Below are 20,956 nucleotides of genomic sequence, written 5' to 3' on the forward strand. Positions count from 1 at the left end.
AACAAACCCCAGTTGCCTGTGGTTAGTTTCCAACAAGATGTTTGTTCATCTTTGTACATGAAAGATGAAAGCAAAGCAAAGGAGAAGGGAGGCCCATAAACCAAGGTTCTGGCAGCCCTAGAAATCATCCATATTCCTATATGGCTAATAAAAATGAATTGTTTTGTGAGCTTACATTGCGATAGGCCATGGCAGTCCCAATGAAAGGGTATGGTTTAGGTCCTGGAACACCCAACTTTTTGAAGACACCGTAAGGCCAGATCCCGTATCTGTAAAGCAAAACAATACCTTTAAAAAACTTCATTAATATCTGACTGGTACCCCCTGAGTATTCCCCTTCTAAGTCAACCCTATGAAGTTCATTGGGTTGCCATAAGTCAACAGACAACTTGAAGGCACATAGATGCATGCACTGAGTGTCAGAGTAAGATTCAGCTGATCATTCACTTGGCTTGTGAATGAGGAATGAAATAGGTTGGACCTATCTTGCTTGGTAATGCAGTTGGTAAAAAGGAAGGCCATATTACAGGTGGATCTACTCAGTCAAGGAAGTCACAGCCCTGAGTTTGCAAGACCTGAACAGGACTCTTGATAACAGGGTGACTTGGAGGTCTTTCGTTGATAGGGATGTCGCATTTCATTGGTGACTTAATAGCCTTTAACAACAAGCACCCATCTCCCCTTGGCCCTTGGTAGCAAAATGTGGTTCCCATCCCAGTGTGGAAGTAACTTTATTCCACGTTTTGACTAGCTTTAAAGGAGCTTTCCAAGTTGCTGGGCCTGTTTAGGTATAGAGTTCAGCACGTCGGTTAGCTGCTGTAAGGCCTGGAGTAGATTCACTGCCACTGCCAGTGCGGTGTAGTAGTTTGAGCATTGGACTATGACTCTGGAGAACAGGGTTCGCACTTTCCTTGCGCACTTTCAGCCTCAGAGGAAAGCAATGGTGAACCCCCTCTGAAGAAACTTGCAAGAAATCCCCATGTTAAGTTCACCTTAGAGTTGCCATAAGGAGCTCTCCAAAGGGCTGAACCAATTGGAGAGGTTAAAAAAAATCACAACTTTGGGTAGCTTCTTGAAAGTTGGTGCTAAAGCCTTGAGTTGGTTGACTGCCCCTTTGACATCAGTGGGTCACTACCACAGGCAAAAACCTGTCTGCTTGCCCTATTGAAGCAAGTAAATGGAAGAGAAATGTTTGATGAATGTAGACGGAGGGATTAAATTTAGCACGGAGGGATTGCTGATGTGACCTTCCGCCGTGTCACGCAGCTGCGATGAAGAACGAGGGGACAGGGCTGGAGAGAGGGGGAAAGTAAATATGATGATGGCCTCCGTACTGAAAACAGGTAATTATATTATAGAGGCAAGAGACCAAACCAGACTTCTGGATAGTGCTGATAATAGAGGCGCGAGAGAGGAGGAAGAAGGAAAGTGATGTTCCATTTAAATGAAATTAGCTTAGCTGGGAGAAAAAAAACACCGACACTCCATCACTTAATAAATAGAACACAACGTTGGGATGAAAGATCTTCAAACCCTTTCCCAGAGGCGGTTGGGTTGTTAATGTTAACTCGGGAACCACGCATTTACTCTGGGCCAAGGAAAGAAAGAAAGAAAATGTGCCGACGACACCTCCTTGATCCTTTCCCCTCCCGCTTCTGCAATAACTACGTTGTGCAAAGGTATTAAATAAGCACCGCTCTTGATAAAGCGCGGGGAGGGCATGCTTGCTCCTGCGGAAATCTTCAGAGGAAGATAACCCTGGGGTAAAAGCAATCATTTCATAAAGGAAGAGGTGCCCTCCTGGAAACGGGGCCTTCAAGGCTTTTGCAGGGAGAAAGAGAGAGAAAGAGAGAATGAGAAAGACTCCCCTCCAGGGCAAGGCAAAGAGATAGAAAGCCAGAAGAGAGACAAATAAAAAATGCTGCTTGCCCATATTTATTGCTGAGAAATCAAAGCAGAGTTAGAAGTTATGGCCTGAATTGAGGAGTCGAAGAAACTCTTTGTTTGGGTTGTAGAGGACTTTTCCCCCCCTCCATGTGCAAAAGGAGTTTTAAAATCTACGTTGAAAATGTCCCCTATAGGACTATAGATTTTGGAGGGGCACTATAGACCACCTGTCCTTTGAAAGGAAATGTTGGCTTAGGAGAAAGGTCACTCAGGGAGACTGTTTGTCCTCACTACCAAACCACTTCAATTTACTCTGGGAGACAGCATGGTGTAGTGGTTTGAGTGGCGGACTAAGCTCCAAAACACACTGCAGAAATCATCCAGTTTGAGACCGCTTTAACTGCCCTGGCTCAATGCTAGGGAATTCTGGGAATTGTACATTAGCCTTCTGCAGTGTGTTTTGGACCCAAAACTCTAGGAGACCAGGGTTCGAATTCCTGCTCAGCTGGAAAACCTTCCCCTGAGGCTGAGAGAGTGTGACTTGGCCAAGTTTACCCAGCGGGTTTCATGGCTGAGTTGGGAATCGAACCCAGAATCCAGAATCCTAGTCCAACACTCAAACCGCCATGCCACACTGGCCAGACAGGCCAAAATAAAGCTGCTTTGGGTCACTTTGGAGATATGCTGTTTAAATGATGCGGTTTGTGAATGAGTGGCTGCAATACCACATTACCACTGGCCCACCAAGGTTCATAGAAGACTGCAAAAGAGCTCGAATGATACATCAAATGTTACTTACAGCACCAAGAGACCTATGGATATGATCAGAAGAGCCCAAGTCTCAATGGAGAAGTAAGAAAGAAGGTCCATCCTGGGTGATTTGGTCTCTCTGGACGTCTCTTGGCTTGCAGGTAGCACTCTGGAAGGCAACAGTCAGAGACAATGTCACGATGCAAGATGCTGTCCTTGCTGCTGAAAGTCTGATCTGGCTCACTTCAGGTAGATCAGTGACGGAGCAAGATTTGAGTGAGTATTTATTACCTGCCAAAGGAGGTGGAGCAAAGGCCCCACATGTGGTGGACGTTGCATAACTTCATGAACATAGATGGCATTGAAAATCAGTAAGGAAGAGCCAACCTTTTTTTTTTTTTTCATTGCCTTTCCTTATTTATCAAACCAGGCAGGTCCAATAAGCTTCTTATGACAATTATGCAATTAAAGAGAAAAACATTCCTGCCATTGTGCCTTCCTCACTTGGTGGTGAAAGAGAGGTGCCATATCACATGCCATCCATTCACACTGTGGAATCCATACCCTCCAGTGTTTCACAGGCGCAACCCAAGACACGTGTGGCCAAGCAACACCACAACGTAGTCAAGATGGCAAATGTTACTCACAAGGAAGAAAAGACCATCTAGGAGAGCTTGCAGCCATTTGCTGTTGTCTGATCCTACTGGGAAGGGCCAGATTCTGCCCTTCTGCTGAAATGCATAGATCGACAGCTCATGCCACTGTCGGTACTTTGAAGGTCATGTGAAAACATTTGAGCCTTGAATTCGTGAGCCCTCATAACGCTGTTGGCTCTTAGCACTGCCTCTTATTTATTTATTAACTGAAGCGCCAATGACTAATTGCTGGAATGTACTTATTGCTGAGATTTCAGCTGAAGTTAAAATTCACTGGCAGATAAAGCAATTTTAAACCAAGTGGGGCCCCTTTTCTTGGAAACGCCAGCTTAACTGCTAATTGAATCTATTAGAACCGGTTATTTCCTATCGATCTCTTGTTCCTATACACGAATGCCCCCTGCTCACCCTTTTTCTGAACCTCAAGGTGACATATTGGGCGGCAGCCATCCTCTCGCGACGGAAATGATGTTTGCTCGAGGAATGCGTTTGCAAGCAGCGCATGAACTGCAACAACTGACTCATCCTTTTTATACCTGAAGAGGGAAAAAACAAACAAATCAATACAGGTTTGTGAAGTCCTCAGCCTCCAGTAAAATTTGGCACACTTTAATGGTACCCGCATCAATTGGCCACATAGACCATCTTCTGAGAGGAGATGCCAAAAGAGGATGGTAGAGCTCCTGGAACGACATCTGGGTGTTAGATATCTCTTCATTTTGCTCTCGAACACCAAGAGCGGAGAGGTGGGCAAGTATTGGCGTGTGTGGTGGCCTCGTAGCCCCCCAGAGTGAGCCTGGTGGGACAGGGTGTTGATCCATTTTGACCGGGTGTTGATTCCACTTTATTTGTCTAATAAATTAGCTTTTTATTGTCCAGCCTCTTTTATATACCAATCTCTGTGAGGTGAACCTACCTCATGTGCACAGATAGACCTTCAGTCACAATTGTGCTTTTCAGTTACAAGAATTATCTGTTTCGCAGACAGCCTGACAACACGAAGGGTTCACATTGTAGTTCAATCCTGATAGGCTATCACAGTTGTAGAGTAAGCCAAGCACTGCAATGACCTGGTTTCCCAACCAGCATATTTATGCACTGCACTGGGCATACCCTCCACTGCTCTGATTGTGTCATGAGCACTGCCAAATGACTTCTATTGCCCCCAACTTTTCAGATGATTTTTAATAGGGGCCAGTTCTCTCCCTCTCCCTTCCCACTTTCCCAAGCAAAGCGTTGTGGAGAAACCATTTTTTGAATAAACCGAGATCCCGTTATTCAAAAATGGCTTCTCCTGCAAAATCTCGCAAACACTTGGTCGACGGAAGGAAAGCGGGAAGCCTCAATTACGTTTTAAGAAGTGCGACGAACGATCCAACTGTGCGCTTCTGCAACACTTCAGCAACATTTTATCCATGTAAGTGCCTCCATCTGATAAGGTCCATAATGTCTGTCTTCATGAACACACTTCTGATGTCGCTTGGCCACATGTGTCCTGGTTTTCATCTGTGAAATATCGGTGGGTATATTTGCATTCTTTTGGCAAATTTGCCCTGAGATTCAGTGACACGATCAATAAGGCAGATGAAAAGCACCCCCTCGCCACCCCCCAAAACCTGAATTAAAACCGAGATCAACCGGAAGGAATAAGGTTTGGCTGTAGAAGATCATTAGTTTCCATGGGTGAAGCCAGAGATTTTTGGCACATGACTAGGTGAAATGAATTCATGGATCAGTTACTGGGCAGTTCTTTTCTTTTGCTCTGTAAATCAAACACTTGGTTCTTTGAGCCCCTACAAACATTTCCTCATCAAAATGCCATGGAACAAACGGGTATGAACTCTCCTTCAACTTCATTACATTACAGGTCCTCTGCCAGTTTCAGGCTTGTGGCAGCAAACATTCAGGGTCAGTTTTAACTGAAACCAAGTTCATTCCCCCTTTCTTTCTTTCTTTCCCATCCTGCTTTTGGGCAGGGTGCAAACGTTGAAGCAAATAACCAACAAACCGGTGGGTGCTGTAGCCTTATATAGTCACCAGATCTTCAGAGTCGGAAACCTCTTCTCCAGTTCTCTGGCTGAGAGGGAGGATTTTCAGGACAAGAGCACAGTCTGAAAGTGTGTGCATTTTATAGAGGCCTCATCTTGTTAGACCTGTATGCTTTCTTTGAATGGCATACACGGTGCCACTGGGGTTGAGCTCTAAGATCATGTTTAATGACATCATATAGGGGCTGCCTCATTGTGCTATCACCCATGCGATATCCCAAAGCCCACTCCCCTGGCTCATAAGGGGTTACCTTGGTCTAGGGATAGTCCTGATTGGAAACCTTCTAAAATCTATTAAAACTATAGGTAATCTCCTAAGCACCAGCTCCCTCTAATCTTGAATCTAAGCAGGGCAGGCCTGAAAGGTTAACAGACTAGAACACATATACACCCAACACTTTTAATACAGCTGTTTCACCTAGATTCCTCCACTGGATCTCTCCCCCCCTGGAGAAGAAGGCTTGAGGCCCTGAAATCTGGCGCTTGTTTTCTCTGACGGAGACTTTTTCCCCTTTACCAGTATGTTCCTTGTATTGGCACAGAATTCCTGATCCCCTCTCTCTGCCATCTCAGTTTTTTCAGCCCTGGTTATTTCTTCTTCTTCTTCTCCCATCCCTGAGTGTTTTTTTTTTGTTGTCCCCCAATTCAAAAAAGTCAGTGTTTGCTGGTGCTAAAGGTATTGAACCCCCTGAAACGCCCCAACTTGTGAGGGACAACCCACTTAATTCTGCCGTCCCCCTTCCAATCATTTAAAATGTCCCCAGTTTCCTCCCCCTCATCCTTGCACTTTTCCCTATATCCTGATCGTACTCGTCCAATGGCTGCAAAGTGAGTTCAAAATACAAAAGTACTTTGCAGTCAGTTACGTATCTCAGTGAGGGGATGAGGAGAAAAGAGGGCAGAATCAGGCCTTCCCGGTAGGCCCTGGGGTCGAAGCAAACGGCCGTAGCATCTCGCAGCGTTTCATTTTTCCTCATTTAAGAATGTTTGCCATCTTGAGCGCACGCGATTGCGGCTTGGCCAGAGTGTTGGAAAAAAGTAATTTAAAGCATTTGATCACCTCAGACATGCTCCTCTCCTTGCCCTGCCCGGTTAGCCTCCGCTGAGATGCATCAGCTAGATTCAAGGGTGCGCTCATGCTTTTGGATCCCAAAGCGGTGCACACAACAGTTTTCCATACAGACAGTAGGGTGGCCCTTTAGTGTGGGTTGGCTTGGAACAACCAGACGCTTCATGAATTGATGTGGAGAAGTAATGTGGAAAAGGGACACAAATTGAAGCCCGGAAAGGCCTTTCAGATATCCTGTTAATCCTCTCTCTCTCTCGTTTATGGAAACAGAGATTCTGACCTGATGATCTGAACAAGTGGGCACGTTGATAAAGAGAAAGTTCTACGAAGATGAGAACCGGGGAGAATTTTAGCCAAAGGGCAAAAGGCTTTTGACCAGAAGGCCCTGAATGGCTTCCCATTATTTGTTAAAGAGTCACCTATTCTACTTGTCCAGACACGGGAAAAGAAACACTCCCAGAAGCATTTGAGGCCCCAGCAAATGCATTAGGCTCTCATGGTAGGAACTATGAAATAGCACCCATTGGTAGAAAATGACAAGTCTTTAACACGATGGCTTAGGTACAGAAGATGTGTGGCGAATGGAGAGTATTGTAAGAATATGGATAGCGGGTTGGACGATCTGGAGTCATGTTGTGCTGAACATGAGGAAGCTCATGTCGGCTTGCCAGATCTCAGGGGCAACTCTCGGGTAAGGGCCACCAGACAGCCCTTCCCTTCTAGATTAAATAGATTAATTCTCATAAAGGCATATAATCTATGGCTGGAAAGAGCCACAACAGCCAGCAATCCAAACCCCTTTCTTTTTGCAAAGAACACATGCTGAGAGATGCTCATCAACCTCTGGTTAAAAGAAAGACCTCCAAGATGGAGATCCACCACCTTCTGAGGGAGTTTATTTGACTATCGACCAGATTGTTATAAATAAGATAAAGTTCTTCCTAATGTTTGGGTGGAATCTCTTTCTTGTAAGTCGAATCCACTGAAGTCTGGTAGCAGAAAACAAGCTGCAATCCATAGCAGCCTCCTTTTAGATTATTTCAAGATGGCAGTGTGATTACCAATCTTATCTCCTCTTCTCCAAGCTAAACAGAGCAGGAACCTAAGTTTTTTTCCTTAGGATTAATTAATGCAAAAAGTGAAGTACTCTCCTTTACGCCAAAAGATTACTCGAATGGTGGTCCATGGACCAAAGCTGGTCCTTGAGCCTTTGCTGCTGGTCCTGGGTGGGTTTCCAGAAAAGAAATGAAAACAATTGTGGCCAGAGGAAACATGTCCTGGCAACCTGCAAAACCATATATTTTCTGGCCATCCTATATAAATTTCATCTGTCTGGCTGTCTGTCCTGTCTGCTATCTATCTATCTAGCTATCTATCTATCTATCTATCGATCATATATCGTCCTTCTGGCAAGGGGACCCAAACAACATTTAGCTAAAAGTGTTCAACTGCACAACAATAGCAAATAGATTGAAGAAACCTCTAAAATGGTATAAATCAATTCCCAAAGCAGGATTAAAACACACAAAATAAAAACAGAAGCGCACGTCCTTGAATATGACTCTGGGCATACATTAAAAAAATCAAGTCAAGGCCGTCCTAAATAAAAAAAGCCTTAAATAACCTTCTGGGGAAAGATGGGAAATAACTGGGAGTGGGGAAGATGGAAGGAGACCCATGTCGAGGTGGCGGCCACAAAGAAGGATCTCGTCTGAAACCGGAAGGTTTTGGGCTGAGAGAAAGCCCTGTCTAGAACTCAAGTTGGCCTTGTATGGAGAGATATGACTGTTAAGAGGGTCCTTTTCAAGAGACCTAAGCCACATATAGCTTTATAAGTCTAACAGCCCTTTAATTTTGCTTGGAAACGACTGGTATGTAAGCAACGGTTTGTTCTTTAAATCTGATCTGATCCAATCCTTACTGACACTAGATATTGGATTAGTCCACGTCCTTGCACAGGTGGAAAAGCGAGAAGATTTTGATGGATCGGCCAGCCCTTGCCCAGCCCTGCTTTCAGATTCCTTGCTTCGGTTATAACTATTTTAAACGATTTAAATTAGATTTACAATTTTTTGTTGGATTAGAATTAGGTCAATTTGTTTAAAGGAAGGGAGGGGGAATAACAAGATGTAGTTATTGTGTTATATGTTTTTATTGATGTAAGCTGCCTTGTCTTATCGAAGAGGTGGGAGCATCATCATCATCATCATCAGCATCATCATCATCAATACTAGAGAATTTTTGGCATGGCCTATCCAAGCAGTTCCAGGAAATCCAAAAAACAGTGCTCTACTTGATCTTTCATTGTCCAGAAAGTCCCAACTCCGTGAGTAGCATGACCCACTCATGCCCATAAAGTCATACTGTCAGAGTGCAACAACACTGTTAGCATAGTTTGTTCTAATGTGCTGACTGACCCCCAAGGTTTGGGAGCTCGAGTAGCAGTCACTCCAGTCCACTCTAATGGATCAATGTTTTTCTAACTTGGCATAAGCCCAGTTTCCTATGGTTTTTTATGCCCAGTATTTTGCTTATTCTGACTAATAACCTAAGGTGGTTGGCATTTGGTGTTTTGCAAAATAGTTTTTGTCTTCATAGTTTCACGAACTGTGCCAAGTTCATTCGCGCGGCAGCACACTAACTTTGTGACCCCACGCCAGCTGTTAAATGTGCCCTTATGGAAAGTTAATTGGCACAATTTATTGAACGCCTCTGTTTTTTTGGCAAGACTGAAGTGGCGCGGCGATGCTTGCAAAGAAATTCTGAAGTATAGACAACACAAAGGGACACATTGCTTCAAAAGAGGGTGTTCGTTGTATATTTATATGTACTCTTGTTCATTGGCTTGGAGGGTCACAGAAGGCAGAATGGACTATTTTTATTTATGGACTCAGGTCTTTTTGGCTTCCTTCTGCCTGGCAAGGGTACTTTCCCCTTCTTTCAAAAAGTTATCCATCCGTTGTCTCCTTTGTCTGGAAGGGAGTTATCCAGGAGACTTCCGGCCTCAGGATCGCTTAAATCCACACAGAGGAGATTTTGGGGTTCTCCTGAATCGAACTAATCTTTTGTTTGGCCGCCATCAGCTGCCAAAATAATCTGCTTTGGGTCCTTTGGAGGTATGCTGTTTAAATGATGCATGCGTCCTAAGAGTCCGGAAGCTTGTACCAAAGCTGCACTCACAGTCCTTTGTCTCCGTTGGCTAGTTCAAATGGATTTCCTGAAACAATAAAATGTCCAATTGCACATTCTTACTTAACAAGATACCCGGGAGTTTGCATAGACCACTTGGATGAGTAACCATTGATGTTCTGGCCCTGAGAGCAATTATCTGATGTCGCTTTACAACAACCATCCAAGTTGGCAGCCTAAGTATATCCTTGTGGCAGTGAATTCCACAGTGTGTCAAGTTTTGACAGTCAAGGGTTATGGTGAAACTATCAGAGTGTCAGGACTGCATTTGTTTGTCAACGCAAGTGACAAAATGTCTCAGGCCAACCTTGTGAAAAGGGACAAACCAAAAGAACAACAGACTGGGGGGGGGAAATCAAAGTTATGTTTGAAATGCGGAGGAGGATCGGTCAGCTCCCTAGATTTCTGTACCCCGCAACTGTCCTGAATTGGTAGGGAACAGTCCCAGTTCATCCTCGGTGTCTCACCGTTTCCATCCCCTTTCTCCCTTTGTCCCTCAGCAACCTCAATTGGCTGGCAAAGTGAGTTCAAAATGCAGATGTGGGTTTGCGCTCAGTAACTCAGCAAAGGGCAGAATCTGGCCCTTCCCAGTAGAATCAGACAACAGCAAATGGCTGCAAGCTCTCGCTAGAAATGGTCTTTTCTTCCGGTGAGTAACCATTTGCCATCTTGACTACGGTGGGTGTGTGCTTGGCCCACGTGTCGTTGGGGTTGCGCCTGTGGAAACACTGGAAGGGTATGGATTTCACAGTGTTGAATGGATGGCATTTGAGATGGCAACCGCTCTTTTCACGCACAAGTGAGGAAGGCACATGGCAGGAATGTTTTCTCTTTAAATTGCATAATTGGTCATAAGAAGCTTATTGGACATGCCTGGTTGGATAAATAAGGAAAGCAATGAAAAAAAAAAAAAGGTTGCTCTTCCTTAATGTTTTCAATGCCATCTATGTTCATGAAGTTTATGCAACGTCCAACAATGTGGGGCCTGGTTGCTCCCATCCTTTGGCAGGTTAATATAAATCTCACTCAAAATCTTGCTCCGTCACTGATCTCCTGAAGTGAGCCAGATCAGACTTTCTGGCAGCAAGGACAAGCATCTTGCAATCGTGACATGGTCTCTCAACTTTGGCCTTCCAGAGTGCTACCGGCAAAGCCAAGAGACTCCAGAGAGACCGATCACCCAGGATGGAACTTCTTTCTTACTTCTTCTCCATTGAGACTTTGGGCTCTTCTGATCATATCCATAGGTCTCTTGGTGCTGTAAGTAACAGTTGATGTATCATTCGAGCTCTTTGCAGTCTTCTGTGAACCGTGTGGGCCAGTGGTAAGGCGGTATGCAGCCACTCATTCACAAAACCGCATCATGTAAACAGCAAATATCTCCAAGGAACCCAAAGCAGCTTTATTTTGGCTCTGTCTGGCCAGTGGCATGGACGGGTTTTGAGTTTTGGACTAGGATTCTGGATTCTGGGTTCGATCCCAACTAGCCATGAAACCCGCTGGGTAACCTTGGCCTGTCACACTCTCGCTCACTCAGCACTCAGGGGAAGGTTGGTCCAGCTGAGCAGGAATTCGAACCCTGGTCTCCTAGAGTTTTGGGTCCAAAACACACTGCAGAAGGCTAAGTACATTCCCAGAATGCCTAGCAGTGAGCCAGGGCAGTTAAAGCGGGTCTCACGAACTGGATGTTTCTGCAGGGTGTTTTGGAGGCTGGTCCGCCACTCAACCAACTCACATGCGGTCTCCCAGAGTAATGTGAAGTGGGTTGGTAGTGAGGACAAACAGTCCCTGAGTGGACCTTTCTCCGAAGCCAACATTTCCTTTCAAAGACAGGTGGTCTATAAGTGCCCCTCCAAAATCTAGAGTCCTAGAGGGGACATTTTAACGGAGATTTTAAACTCCTTTTGGCACTGGAGGGGGGGAAAAGATTCATCTAAAACCCAAACAAAGAGTTTCTTTTCTTCGATCCTCAATTCAGTCGGCCATAACTTCTAACTCTGGCTTTGATTTCTCAGGCAATAAGTGGGCAAGCATGCAATTTTATTTTGTCTCTCTTCTGGCTTCTATCTCTTTTGCCTTGCCCTGGAGGGAGGTCTTCTCATTCTCCTCTTTCCGCCATCTTTCTCCCTGCAAAAGCCCTGAAGGCCCGTTTCCAGGAGGGCAACCTCTTTCCTTAGGAAAGGATTGCTTTTACCCCAGGGTTAATCTCCCTCTGAAGATTTCCGCAGGAGCAAGCATGCCCGCCCCGCGCTTTTATCAGAGCGGTGCTTAGTTAATACGCTTTGCACAACGTAGTTATTGCAGAGCGGGAGTGGAAAGGATCAAGGAGGTGGCGGTCGCCATTTTCTTTCTTTCTTTCCTTGGCCCAGAGTAATGCGTGTTCCCGAGTTAACATTAACAACCCAACCCGCCTCTGGGAAAGGTTTGGAAGATCTTTCACATCCTGCAGACGTTGTGTTCTATTTATTAAGTGAAGGAGTGTCGTGTTTTTTTGTTTCCTCCCAGCTAAGCTAATTTCATTTAAAAGGAACATCACTTATTCCTTCTTCCTCCTTCGCTCTCTCCCTCGGCGGCGCCTCTATTATCAGCACGATCCAGAAAGTCTGGTTTGGTCTCTTGCTTCTATAATTGTGACCTGTTTTTCAGTACGGAGGCAATCATCATAGTTACTTTCCTCGCCCCTCTCTCCAGCCTGTCCCATCGTTCTCATCGCAGCTGCGTGACACGGCGGAAGGTCACATCGCAATCCTCCGTGCTAAATTTAATACCATCCGTCTACTTCATCAAACATTTCGCCTCCATTTACTTGCTTCAATAGGGCAAGCGACAGGTTTTGTGGCCTGTGGTAGTGACCCATGATGTCAAGGGGCAGTCAACCAACGCAAGGCTTTAGCACCACCATTTCAAGAAGTACCCAAAATTGTGGGTTTTTTTAACCTCTCCAATTGGTTCAGCCCTTTGGAGAGCCCCGTATGGCAACTCGAAGGGGAACTTAACATGGGATTTCCTTGCAAGTTTCTTTCTCCGTCAGAGGGGGTTCCCATTGCGTTCCTCTGAGGCTGAAAGTGCGCAAGGAAAGTGCGAACCCTGTTCTCCCAGAGTCATAGGCAAATGCTCAAACTACTAACAACGACAACAGCCGCACTGGTTCCCATCTCTCAGTGGCAGTGAATCGACTCCAGGCCTTTACAGCAGCGAACAGACGTGCTGAACTCTTACCTAACAGGCCCAGCAACTTGGAAGCTCCTTTAGAAGCAGTCAAAAGTGGGAATAAAGTTCTATTCCACACTGATGGGAACCACAATTTTGCATACCAAGGGCCAGGGGAGATGGGTGCTTGTTGTTAAAGGGATTAAAGTTCACCAATGAAGGCCGACAATCCCTATCAACGAAAACCCTCCAAGTCACCCTGTTAGCAAGGTCCTGGTTTCAGGTCTTGCAAACGCAGGGCTGTGACTTCCTTGACTGGAGTAGATCCACCTGTAATATGGCCTTCCTTTTTTACACCAACTGCATTCCAGCAAGATAGTCCAACCTAGTGCATGCCTCATTCACAAGCCAGTGATGATCAGCTGAATCTTACCTCTGACCACTCGTGCATGCATCTATGTGCCTTCAAGAGTTGTCTGTTTGGACTTAATGGCAACCCAATAACTTCATAGGGTTGACTTAGAAAGGGGAATACTCAGGGGGGTACAAGGCCAGATATTAATGAAGTTTGTTTAAAGGTATGTTTTTGCTTACAGAGACGGGATCTCTGGCCTTACGGTGTCTCAAAAAGTTGGGTGGTTCCAGGACATAAACCATACACTTTCATTGGGACTGCCATGGCCGAGCGCAATGTAAAGCTTCCACAAAACATTCATTTTTTATTAGCCATATAGATATGGATGATTGCTTAGGGCTGCCGAACCTTGGTTTTTATGGGCCTCCCATTTCCTTTGCTTTGCTTTCATCTTTCATGTACAAGATGAAACAAACATCTGTTTGGAAACTAACCACGGCAACGGGGTTTTGTTTAAAAAACTGTCTATGATCCAGGATCAAATTTTGGTTCCAAGCTTGCCTGTTCTCACAGCCCATCGTATAAAGAAAACCAAAACTTCCTTCACTACATTTGGATGTGTGGAGGTGTGTAGTTGTGTGTTTCATAGTGATATTGTGAGCACCTAAGCAGCCTTAAGAGTTTTATGTCCCCCAGGGGGGGAGGTTAACTGAAAGACTTTAGTCCTTACTAGACACACCTGAAGATATTCTTTTAAGCAGCTTTCTTGTGGCTCTTACCCGCATAAGAGGCGGCTGTTGAAATCATAATCTGGCCGTTTCTCTTTATCAGCCTTTCTTATGGAGTACCTCCAGTGAAGGCTGCTGTTTGATGCAAATGAGCCACTGACTCTGCTCTGAGTTCCTATTCCAAACTTGAAAGAAGGGATCCAAGATGCTGGTCTTGTTTTGAGACTAGGAATTGCCATTTTGGACTGGATACTTTGAAGTTCAGACTAAAACGCAAAACTAAAGACTGCTGGGAGAGGAGTCTCTTGCCTGACTATTATCTAGTCTGCTTTCCTGTTAATTTTTGTAGCAACTGAGTGGTATTAATATTGCTGTGGCTGTCTTTTTGATCGATATCAAAACATTTCATACAGGGAGTTATGGAATTCGCAAAGCCGGTTTTAAAAATATGGAAAAGTCTGGGGGTGAGTATAGCTTCTTTCTTTTCTTTCTTTCTTTTCCTCTCCTGCTTTTCTTTTTACTTATTTACTTTGTAATTTCTAGTGAATGGGATTGTTAGATTAATCCACCCAAACTTGTTGATCGATTGGGAAAAGAGAGAAAAATTAACCACGAAGGGGCAAAGTGAGGTTTGATTTGATTAAAACCAGAGGTATTTTGGTTATGTATTAGGAAAGAAATAGTAAAATACCTTTTCCTTTCTATCAATAACTTTCAAAAATTTTTAATATGTAACTGGAAGAAATGTGAAAATTGGGGGTTGGTTTGCATTACGATTCCTAGAATTGGTTATTCCTCTAGGAATCGTATGCAAACACCCCAATTTTCACATTTCTCGCAGTTACTATATTAATAAATTTTTGAAAGTTATTGATAGAAAGAAATGTATATTTAATATTTTTCTTTACTAATACATTAACAAAATACCTTCTGTGTTTAATCAAATGCGACCTCACTTTGCAACTTCCGTGGTTTAATTTTTTTTTTTCTCTCCTCTCTTCCCATCGATCAAACTAAGTTTTGGGTGGATTAATCTAACAATCAATTCAAAGAAATTTAACAAGTGAAAATAGTAAAAAGAAAGCAGGAAGAAAAGAAAAGAAAGAAAGAAAGAAAGATATAACGACACCCAGACTTTTCCATATGTTTTAAAACAGGCTTTGTCGAATTCCAGAACTCCCTGTAATGAAATTTTTGATATCGAATCAAAAAGGGACAGCACAGCAATAAGACAAGCAGGTGCTACAAAAGTCCAACAGAAAGCAGACTAGATAATAGTCAGGCAGTGAGACTCCTCTCCCCAGCAGCTTTTGGTTGTAGTCTGAACTTCAAAGGATCAGTCCAAAATGGCAATTCCTAGTCTCAAAACAAGACCAGCATCTTGGATACCTCTTTAAGTTTGGAATAGAACGCAGAGCAGAGTCAGTGCTCCATTTGCATCAAAGCCAGCACCTTCACTAGGAGAGTAATCCATAAGAAAGGCCGGATAAAGAAAAAGGCCAGATTATAATTCAACACGCAGCCATCTTTATGCGGTAAGAGACTAAACAAGAAAGCTGCTAAAGAGATTAGGTGGTGTAAGAAGGATAAAGTCCTTTCATTAACCTGACCATAACTATTTAAGGCTGCTAGGTAGCTCCAAGATCCATAATTAAACACAAAACTACACACCTCCACCACATCCAAATGTAGTGGAAGGGAGTTGTGGGGTTGCTTTATACGATGGGCTGAGAACCAGGAGCTTGGACCAAAATTTGATCCTGGATCATAGACTATTTTTTAACAAACCCGCAGTTCCTGTGGTTAGTTTCCAACAAGATGTTTGTTCATCTTTGTACATGATAAGATGAAAGCAAAGCAAGAAAGGGAGGCCATAAACCAAGGTTTCTGGCAGCCCTAGAAATCAGCCATATTCCTATATGGCTAAATAAAAATGAAATTGTTTTTGTGAGCTTACATTGGCGATTAGGCCATGGCATCCACATGAAAGTGTAGGGTTTTTAGGTCCTGGACACACAACTTTTTGAGACACCGTAAGGCCGATCACGCTATCTGTAAAGCAAAAACAATAACTTAAAAACGTCATTAATAATGACTGGTACCTTCCCGGAGTATTCCCCTTCTAAGTCACCCTATGAAGTGACATTGGGTTGCCATAGTCAAACAGACAACTGGAAGGCACATAGAATGCAATGCACTGATGTCAGAGTAAGAATTCAGCTGAGCATCACTTGGCTTGTGAATGAGGAAGGAAATAGGTTGGACCTATCTTGCTTGGTATGCCAGTTTGTAAAAAGGAGGCCATATTACAGGTGGATCTACTCAGTCAAGGAAGTCACAGCCCTGAGTTTTGCAAGACATGAACAGGACTAGTTGATACAGGTGACTTGGGGTCCTTTCGTTGATAGGGATGTACGCACGTCATTGGTTACTTAATAGCCCTTTAACAACAAGCACCCATCTCCCCTTGGCCCTTGGTGCAAATGTGGTGCCCATCCCAGTGTGAAGGAACTTATTCCACGTTTTGACTATCTTTAAAGGAGATTTTCCAATTTCGGGGCCTGTTTTAGGTATAGAGTTCAGCACGTCGGTTAGCGCTGGAAGGCCCAGGGATAGATTCAACTGCACTGAGATGGGAACCGTGCGGTGTAAGTAGGTTGAGCATTGGACTATGACTCTGGAGAACAGGGTCGCACTTTCCGTGCGCACTTTCAGCCTCAGAGGAAAGCAATGGTGAACCCCAGCTGAAGAACTTGCAAGAAATCCCCATGTTAAGTTTCAACCTGAGAGTTGCCATAAGGAGCTCTCCAAGGGCGGACAAATTGGAGAGGTTAAAAAAAATCACAACTTTGGGTAGCGCTTCTTGAAAGGGTGCGAAGCCTTGAGTTGGTTGACTGCCCTTGACACAGTGGTCCACTACCACAGGCAAAAACCTGTCTGCTTGCCCTATGAAGCAATTAATGGAGGAGAAATGTTTTGATGAAATGTAGACGGAGGGATTAAATTTAGCACGGAGGGATTGCTGATGTGACCTTCCGCCGTGTCCACGCAGCTGCGATGAAGAACGAGGGGAACAGGGCTGGAGAGAGGGGGGAAGTAAATATGATGATGGCCGCCTTACTGAAAACAGGTAAGTATTTTATAGAAGGCAGAGACCAACCAGACTTCTGGATAGTATGATAATAGGGCCGGAGAGGAAGAAGAAGGAAAGTGATGTTCCATTTAAATGAAATTAGCTAGCTGGGGAGAAAAAAACACCGACACTCCATCACTTAAAAATAGAACACAACGTTGGGATGAAAGATCTTCAAACCCTTTCCCAGAGCGGTTGGGTTGTTAAGGTTAAACGCGGGAACCACGCATTTACTCTGGGCCAAGGAAAAAAGAAGAAAATGTGCCGAAGACACCTCCTTGATCCTTCCCCTCCCGCTTCTGCAATAACGTACGTTGTGCAAAGGTATTAAATAAGCACCGCTCTTGATAAAGCGCGGGGAGGGCATGCTTTGCTCCCTGCGGAAAATCTTCGGAGGAAGATAAACCCTGGGTAAAAGGCAATCAGTTCATAAAGGAAGAGGGGCCCTCCGGGAAAGGGGCCCTTCAAGGCTTTTGCAGGGAGAAAGAGAGAGAAAGAGAGAAATGAGAAAGCTCCCCTCCAGGGCAAGGCAAAGAGATAGAAAGCGAAGAGAGACAAATAAAAAATGCTGCTTGCCCATATTTAGTGCTGAGAAATAAAGCAGAGTGAGAAGTTATGGCTGAATGAGGAGTCGAAGAAACTCTTTGTTTGGGTGTAGAGGACTTTTCCCCCCGCTCCATGGCAAAAGGAGTTTTAAAATCTACGTTGAAATGTCACCCTAATAGGACTATAGATTTTGGAGGGGCAATATAGACCACCTTCCTTGAAAGGAAATGTTTGGCTTAGGAAGAAAGGTAACTCAGGGAGAACTGTTTGTCCTCACGACAAACCACTTCAATTTACTACTGGGAGACAGCATGGTGTAGGGGTTTGAGTGGCGACTAAGCCTCCAAAACAAACTGCAGAAATCAATCCAGTTTGAGACCGCTTTTAAAAACTGCCCTGGTCAATGCAGGGACTTCTGGAATTGTCTTTAGCCATTCTGCAGTGTTTTTTGGACCCAAAACTCTAGGAGACCAGGGGCGAATTCCTGCTCAGCTGGGAAAACCTGCCCCTGAGGCTGAGAGAGTGTACAGGGCCAAGGTTACCCAGCGGGTTTCATGGCTGAGTTGAATCGAACCCAGAATCCAGAATCCAGTACAACACCAAACGCCATGCACACTGGCAGACAGGCCAAATAAAGCGGCTTGGTGTCACTGTGGAGATATGCTGTTTAAATGATCGGTTTGTGAATGAGTGGCTGCAATACCGCATACACTGCCACCAAGGTTCAAAGAAGAGCGGCAAAAGAGCTCGAATGATACATAAATGTTACTTAAGCACCAAGAGACCTATGGATATGATCATAAGAGCAGTCTCAATGGAGAAGTAAGAAAGAAGGTCCATCCTGGGTGATTCGTCTCTCTGGAAGTCTATTGGCTTGCAGGTAGCACTCTGGGAAGGGCACAGGGAGAGACAATGTCACGATGCAAGATGATGTCCTTGCTGCTGAAGTCGAATCTGGCTCACGTCAGGTAGATCAGTGACGGAGCAAGAATTTTGAGTGAGTATTTATTACCTGCCAAAGGAGTGGAGCAAAGGCCCAACATGTGGTGGACGTTGCATAAAGTCATGAACATAGATGAATTGAAATCCCAGTAAAAGGAAAGAAGCCGAACCTTTTTTTTTTTTTTTCATGGCCTTTCCTTATTTATCAACAGGCAGGTCCAATAAGCTTATTATGACAGATGCAATTAAAGAGAAAAACATTCCTGCCATTGTGCCTTCCTCACTTGGTGGTGAAGAAGGTGCCATATCCAAATGCCATCCATTCCAATGTGGAAATCCATACCGCTCAGTGTTTTTCACAGGCGCAACCCGACACGTGTGGCCAAGCAACAACACAACGTAGTCAAGATGGCAAATGGTACTCACAAGGAAGAAAAACCATCTATGAGAGCGTGCAGCCATTTGCTGTGTCTGATCCTACTGGGAAGGGCCAGATTCTGCCTTCTGCTGAGTTACTGAGGCGCAAACCACATTTGCATTTGAACTCACTTTTGGCAGCAATTGAGGTTTGCTGAGGAAAAGGAGAAAGGGGATGGAAGGTGAGACAACAGAGGATGACTGGCGTCCCGACCATTCAGGACAGTTTGAGGGTACAGCAATCAGTGGAGCTGACCGATCCTCCCCTCATTTCAAACATCCCTTTGATTGCCCCCCCCCCAGTCGGTGTGTTAGTTTGTTGTCCCTTTTCACAAGGTTGGCTGGAGACATTTTGTCACTTGAAGTTTGAAAGGCAACAAATGCAGTCCCTGACACTCGGGATAAAGTTTCACAGAAACCTTTGACTGTCACTTGATCAAGACGGTGAATTCACTGCCACAGAGATACTTATGGGCTCCACTTTATGAGTTTGGTAAAGGAAATCAGATTAATTGCTATCAGGCCAGGAACATCAATGGTTACTATCCAAATGGTCCTAAAGTGCCACTCCCGGGTATCTTGTAAGGTAAGAGGGAAATTGCCATTTAATTGTTTCAGGAAATCCATCTGAAATAGCAAAGGAGACAAGGAATGGATGCAGCTTTGGTACAGCTTCCGACTACTAGGACGCATGCATCATTTTAAACAGCTAACCTCCAAGTGACCAAAGCAGCTTTATTTTGGCAGTCTGTATGGGCCAAACAAAAGATTAGTTAGATTTCAGGAGGAAACCCAAAATCTTCATGTGTTGGATTTTAACGATCCCTGAGACGGAAGTCTCATGGATACTCCCTTCCCAGACAAAAGGGACAAGGATGGACTAACTTTTTGAAAGAAGGGGAAATGACCTTTGCAGGCGAAGGAAGCAAAAGACCTGAGTCCATAAATAGTCCATTCTGCCTTCTGTGAACCCTCAAAGCAATGAACAAGATATAGAGAAATATTACAACGACACCACTATTTTGAAGCAATGTGTCCCGTTTGTGTGTTATCGTCAGATTTCTTTGCAAGCATCGCAGCGCACTCATTCTTGCAAAAACAGAGGCGTTCAATAAATATGTCACAATTACTTTCCAAAGGGCAAAGTTAACAGCTGGCTGTGTGGGCATCAAAGTTAGTGTGATGCGCTGAGAATGAACTTGGGCACATTCGGGAACGATAAGAAACTAGTTATGCACACCAAAGGCCAACCAACCTTAGGTTATTAGGTCAGAGGAATGAAATAAATGGGCATAAACCATAGAAACTGCTTATGCCCAAGTTAGAAAAACATTGAGCCATCTGAGTGACGAGTGCTGTACTCGAGCTCCCAAACCTTTGGGGTCCAGTCCAGCACATTAGAAACTATGCGAACATGTGGTGGGCACGCTGACAGTTATGACTTTATGGGCATGAGGTCATGGCGACTCACATTGGTGACTTTCTTGGATGAAGATAAAGTAAGCACTGTTTTTTGGATTTCCTGGAACTGCTTGGAGAGGCCATGCAAAATTCCTAAGTTGATGATGAGGAGGATGTGATGAGGAGGATGATGAGCCCACCTCTTCGATAAGAATCAAGGCAGCTTACATCAATAAAAACATATAACACAATAAAATAATCTGTTAGTCCCCCCTCCCTGCCGTAAAACAATTGACATAAGGATAATCACAAAAGGTAAAATATAAGAAAAGCGTTTAAATAGTTATAACAGAAGCAAGGAATCTTGAAGCAGTGGGCTGGGCAAGGGCTGGCCATCCTCAACGCTTTCCTCTCGCTTTTCCACCGGACTGGCAAGGAAGCGGACTAATCCAATAGCTAGTGTCAGTAATGGATTTGGATCAGATCAGATTTAGAACCACGTTGCTAATACCAGTTCGTTTACAAGCAAAATTAAAGGGCTGGTTATGACGTATAAACTAGATGTGGCTTAGGTATAATGAAAAGGGACCATCTAAAAGTTCATATCTTCTCCATACAAGCAAACGTGAGTTCTAGACATGGGCTTTCTCGCAGCCACCACAACCGTCACGGTTCAGAGAGAGCC

The 20,956-nt window shown here is 44.3% G+C and overlaps 1 protein-coding gene across 3 annotated transcripts in view; it reads right to left on the reverse strand.

The window, feature by feature from the left end:
• LOC121914620 (cytochrome P450 3A9-like) overlaps nt 1-18,320 on the reverse strand; it is a 28,397-nt gene extending 10,077 nt beyond the window's left edge. The window contains exons 1-2 of one of the 3 annotated variants that reach the window (XM_042438187.1): nt 18,284-18,320; nt 176-269 (exon numbers count right to left, since the gene is read on the reverse strand). In XM_042438187.1, the coding sequence (XP_042294121.1) occupies nt 176-269; nt 18,284-18,312 (123 nt within the window). In that variant the 5' untranslated portion in view covers nt 18,313-18,320. Of the gene's footprint in view, nt 1-175; nt 270-2,686; nt 2,910-14,959; nt 15,008-18,283 lie in introns of those variants that run through there. The other 2 variants (XM_042438186.1, XM_042438188.1) reach the window with 2 other exon arrangements.
• Nucleotides 18,321-20,956: the final 2,636 nt, after the last annotated feature.

Source organism: Sceloporus undulatus, chromosome 8, assembly GCF_019175285.1.
Source record: "Sceloporus undulatus isolate JIND9_A2432 ecotype Alabama chromosome 8, SceUnd_v1.1, whole genome shotgun sequence".
Classification (NCBI taxonomy): Eukaryota; Metazoa; Chordata; class Lepidosauria; order Squamata; family Phrynosomatidae; genus Sceloporus; species Sceloporus undulatus.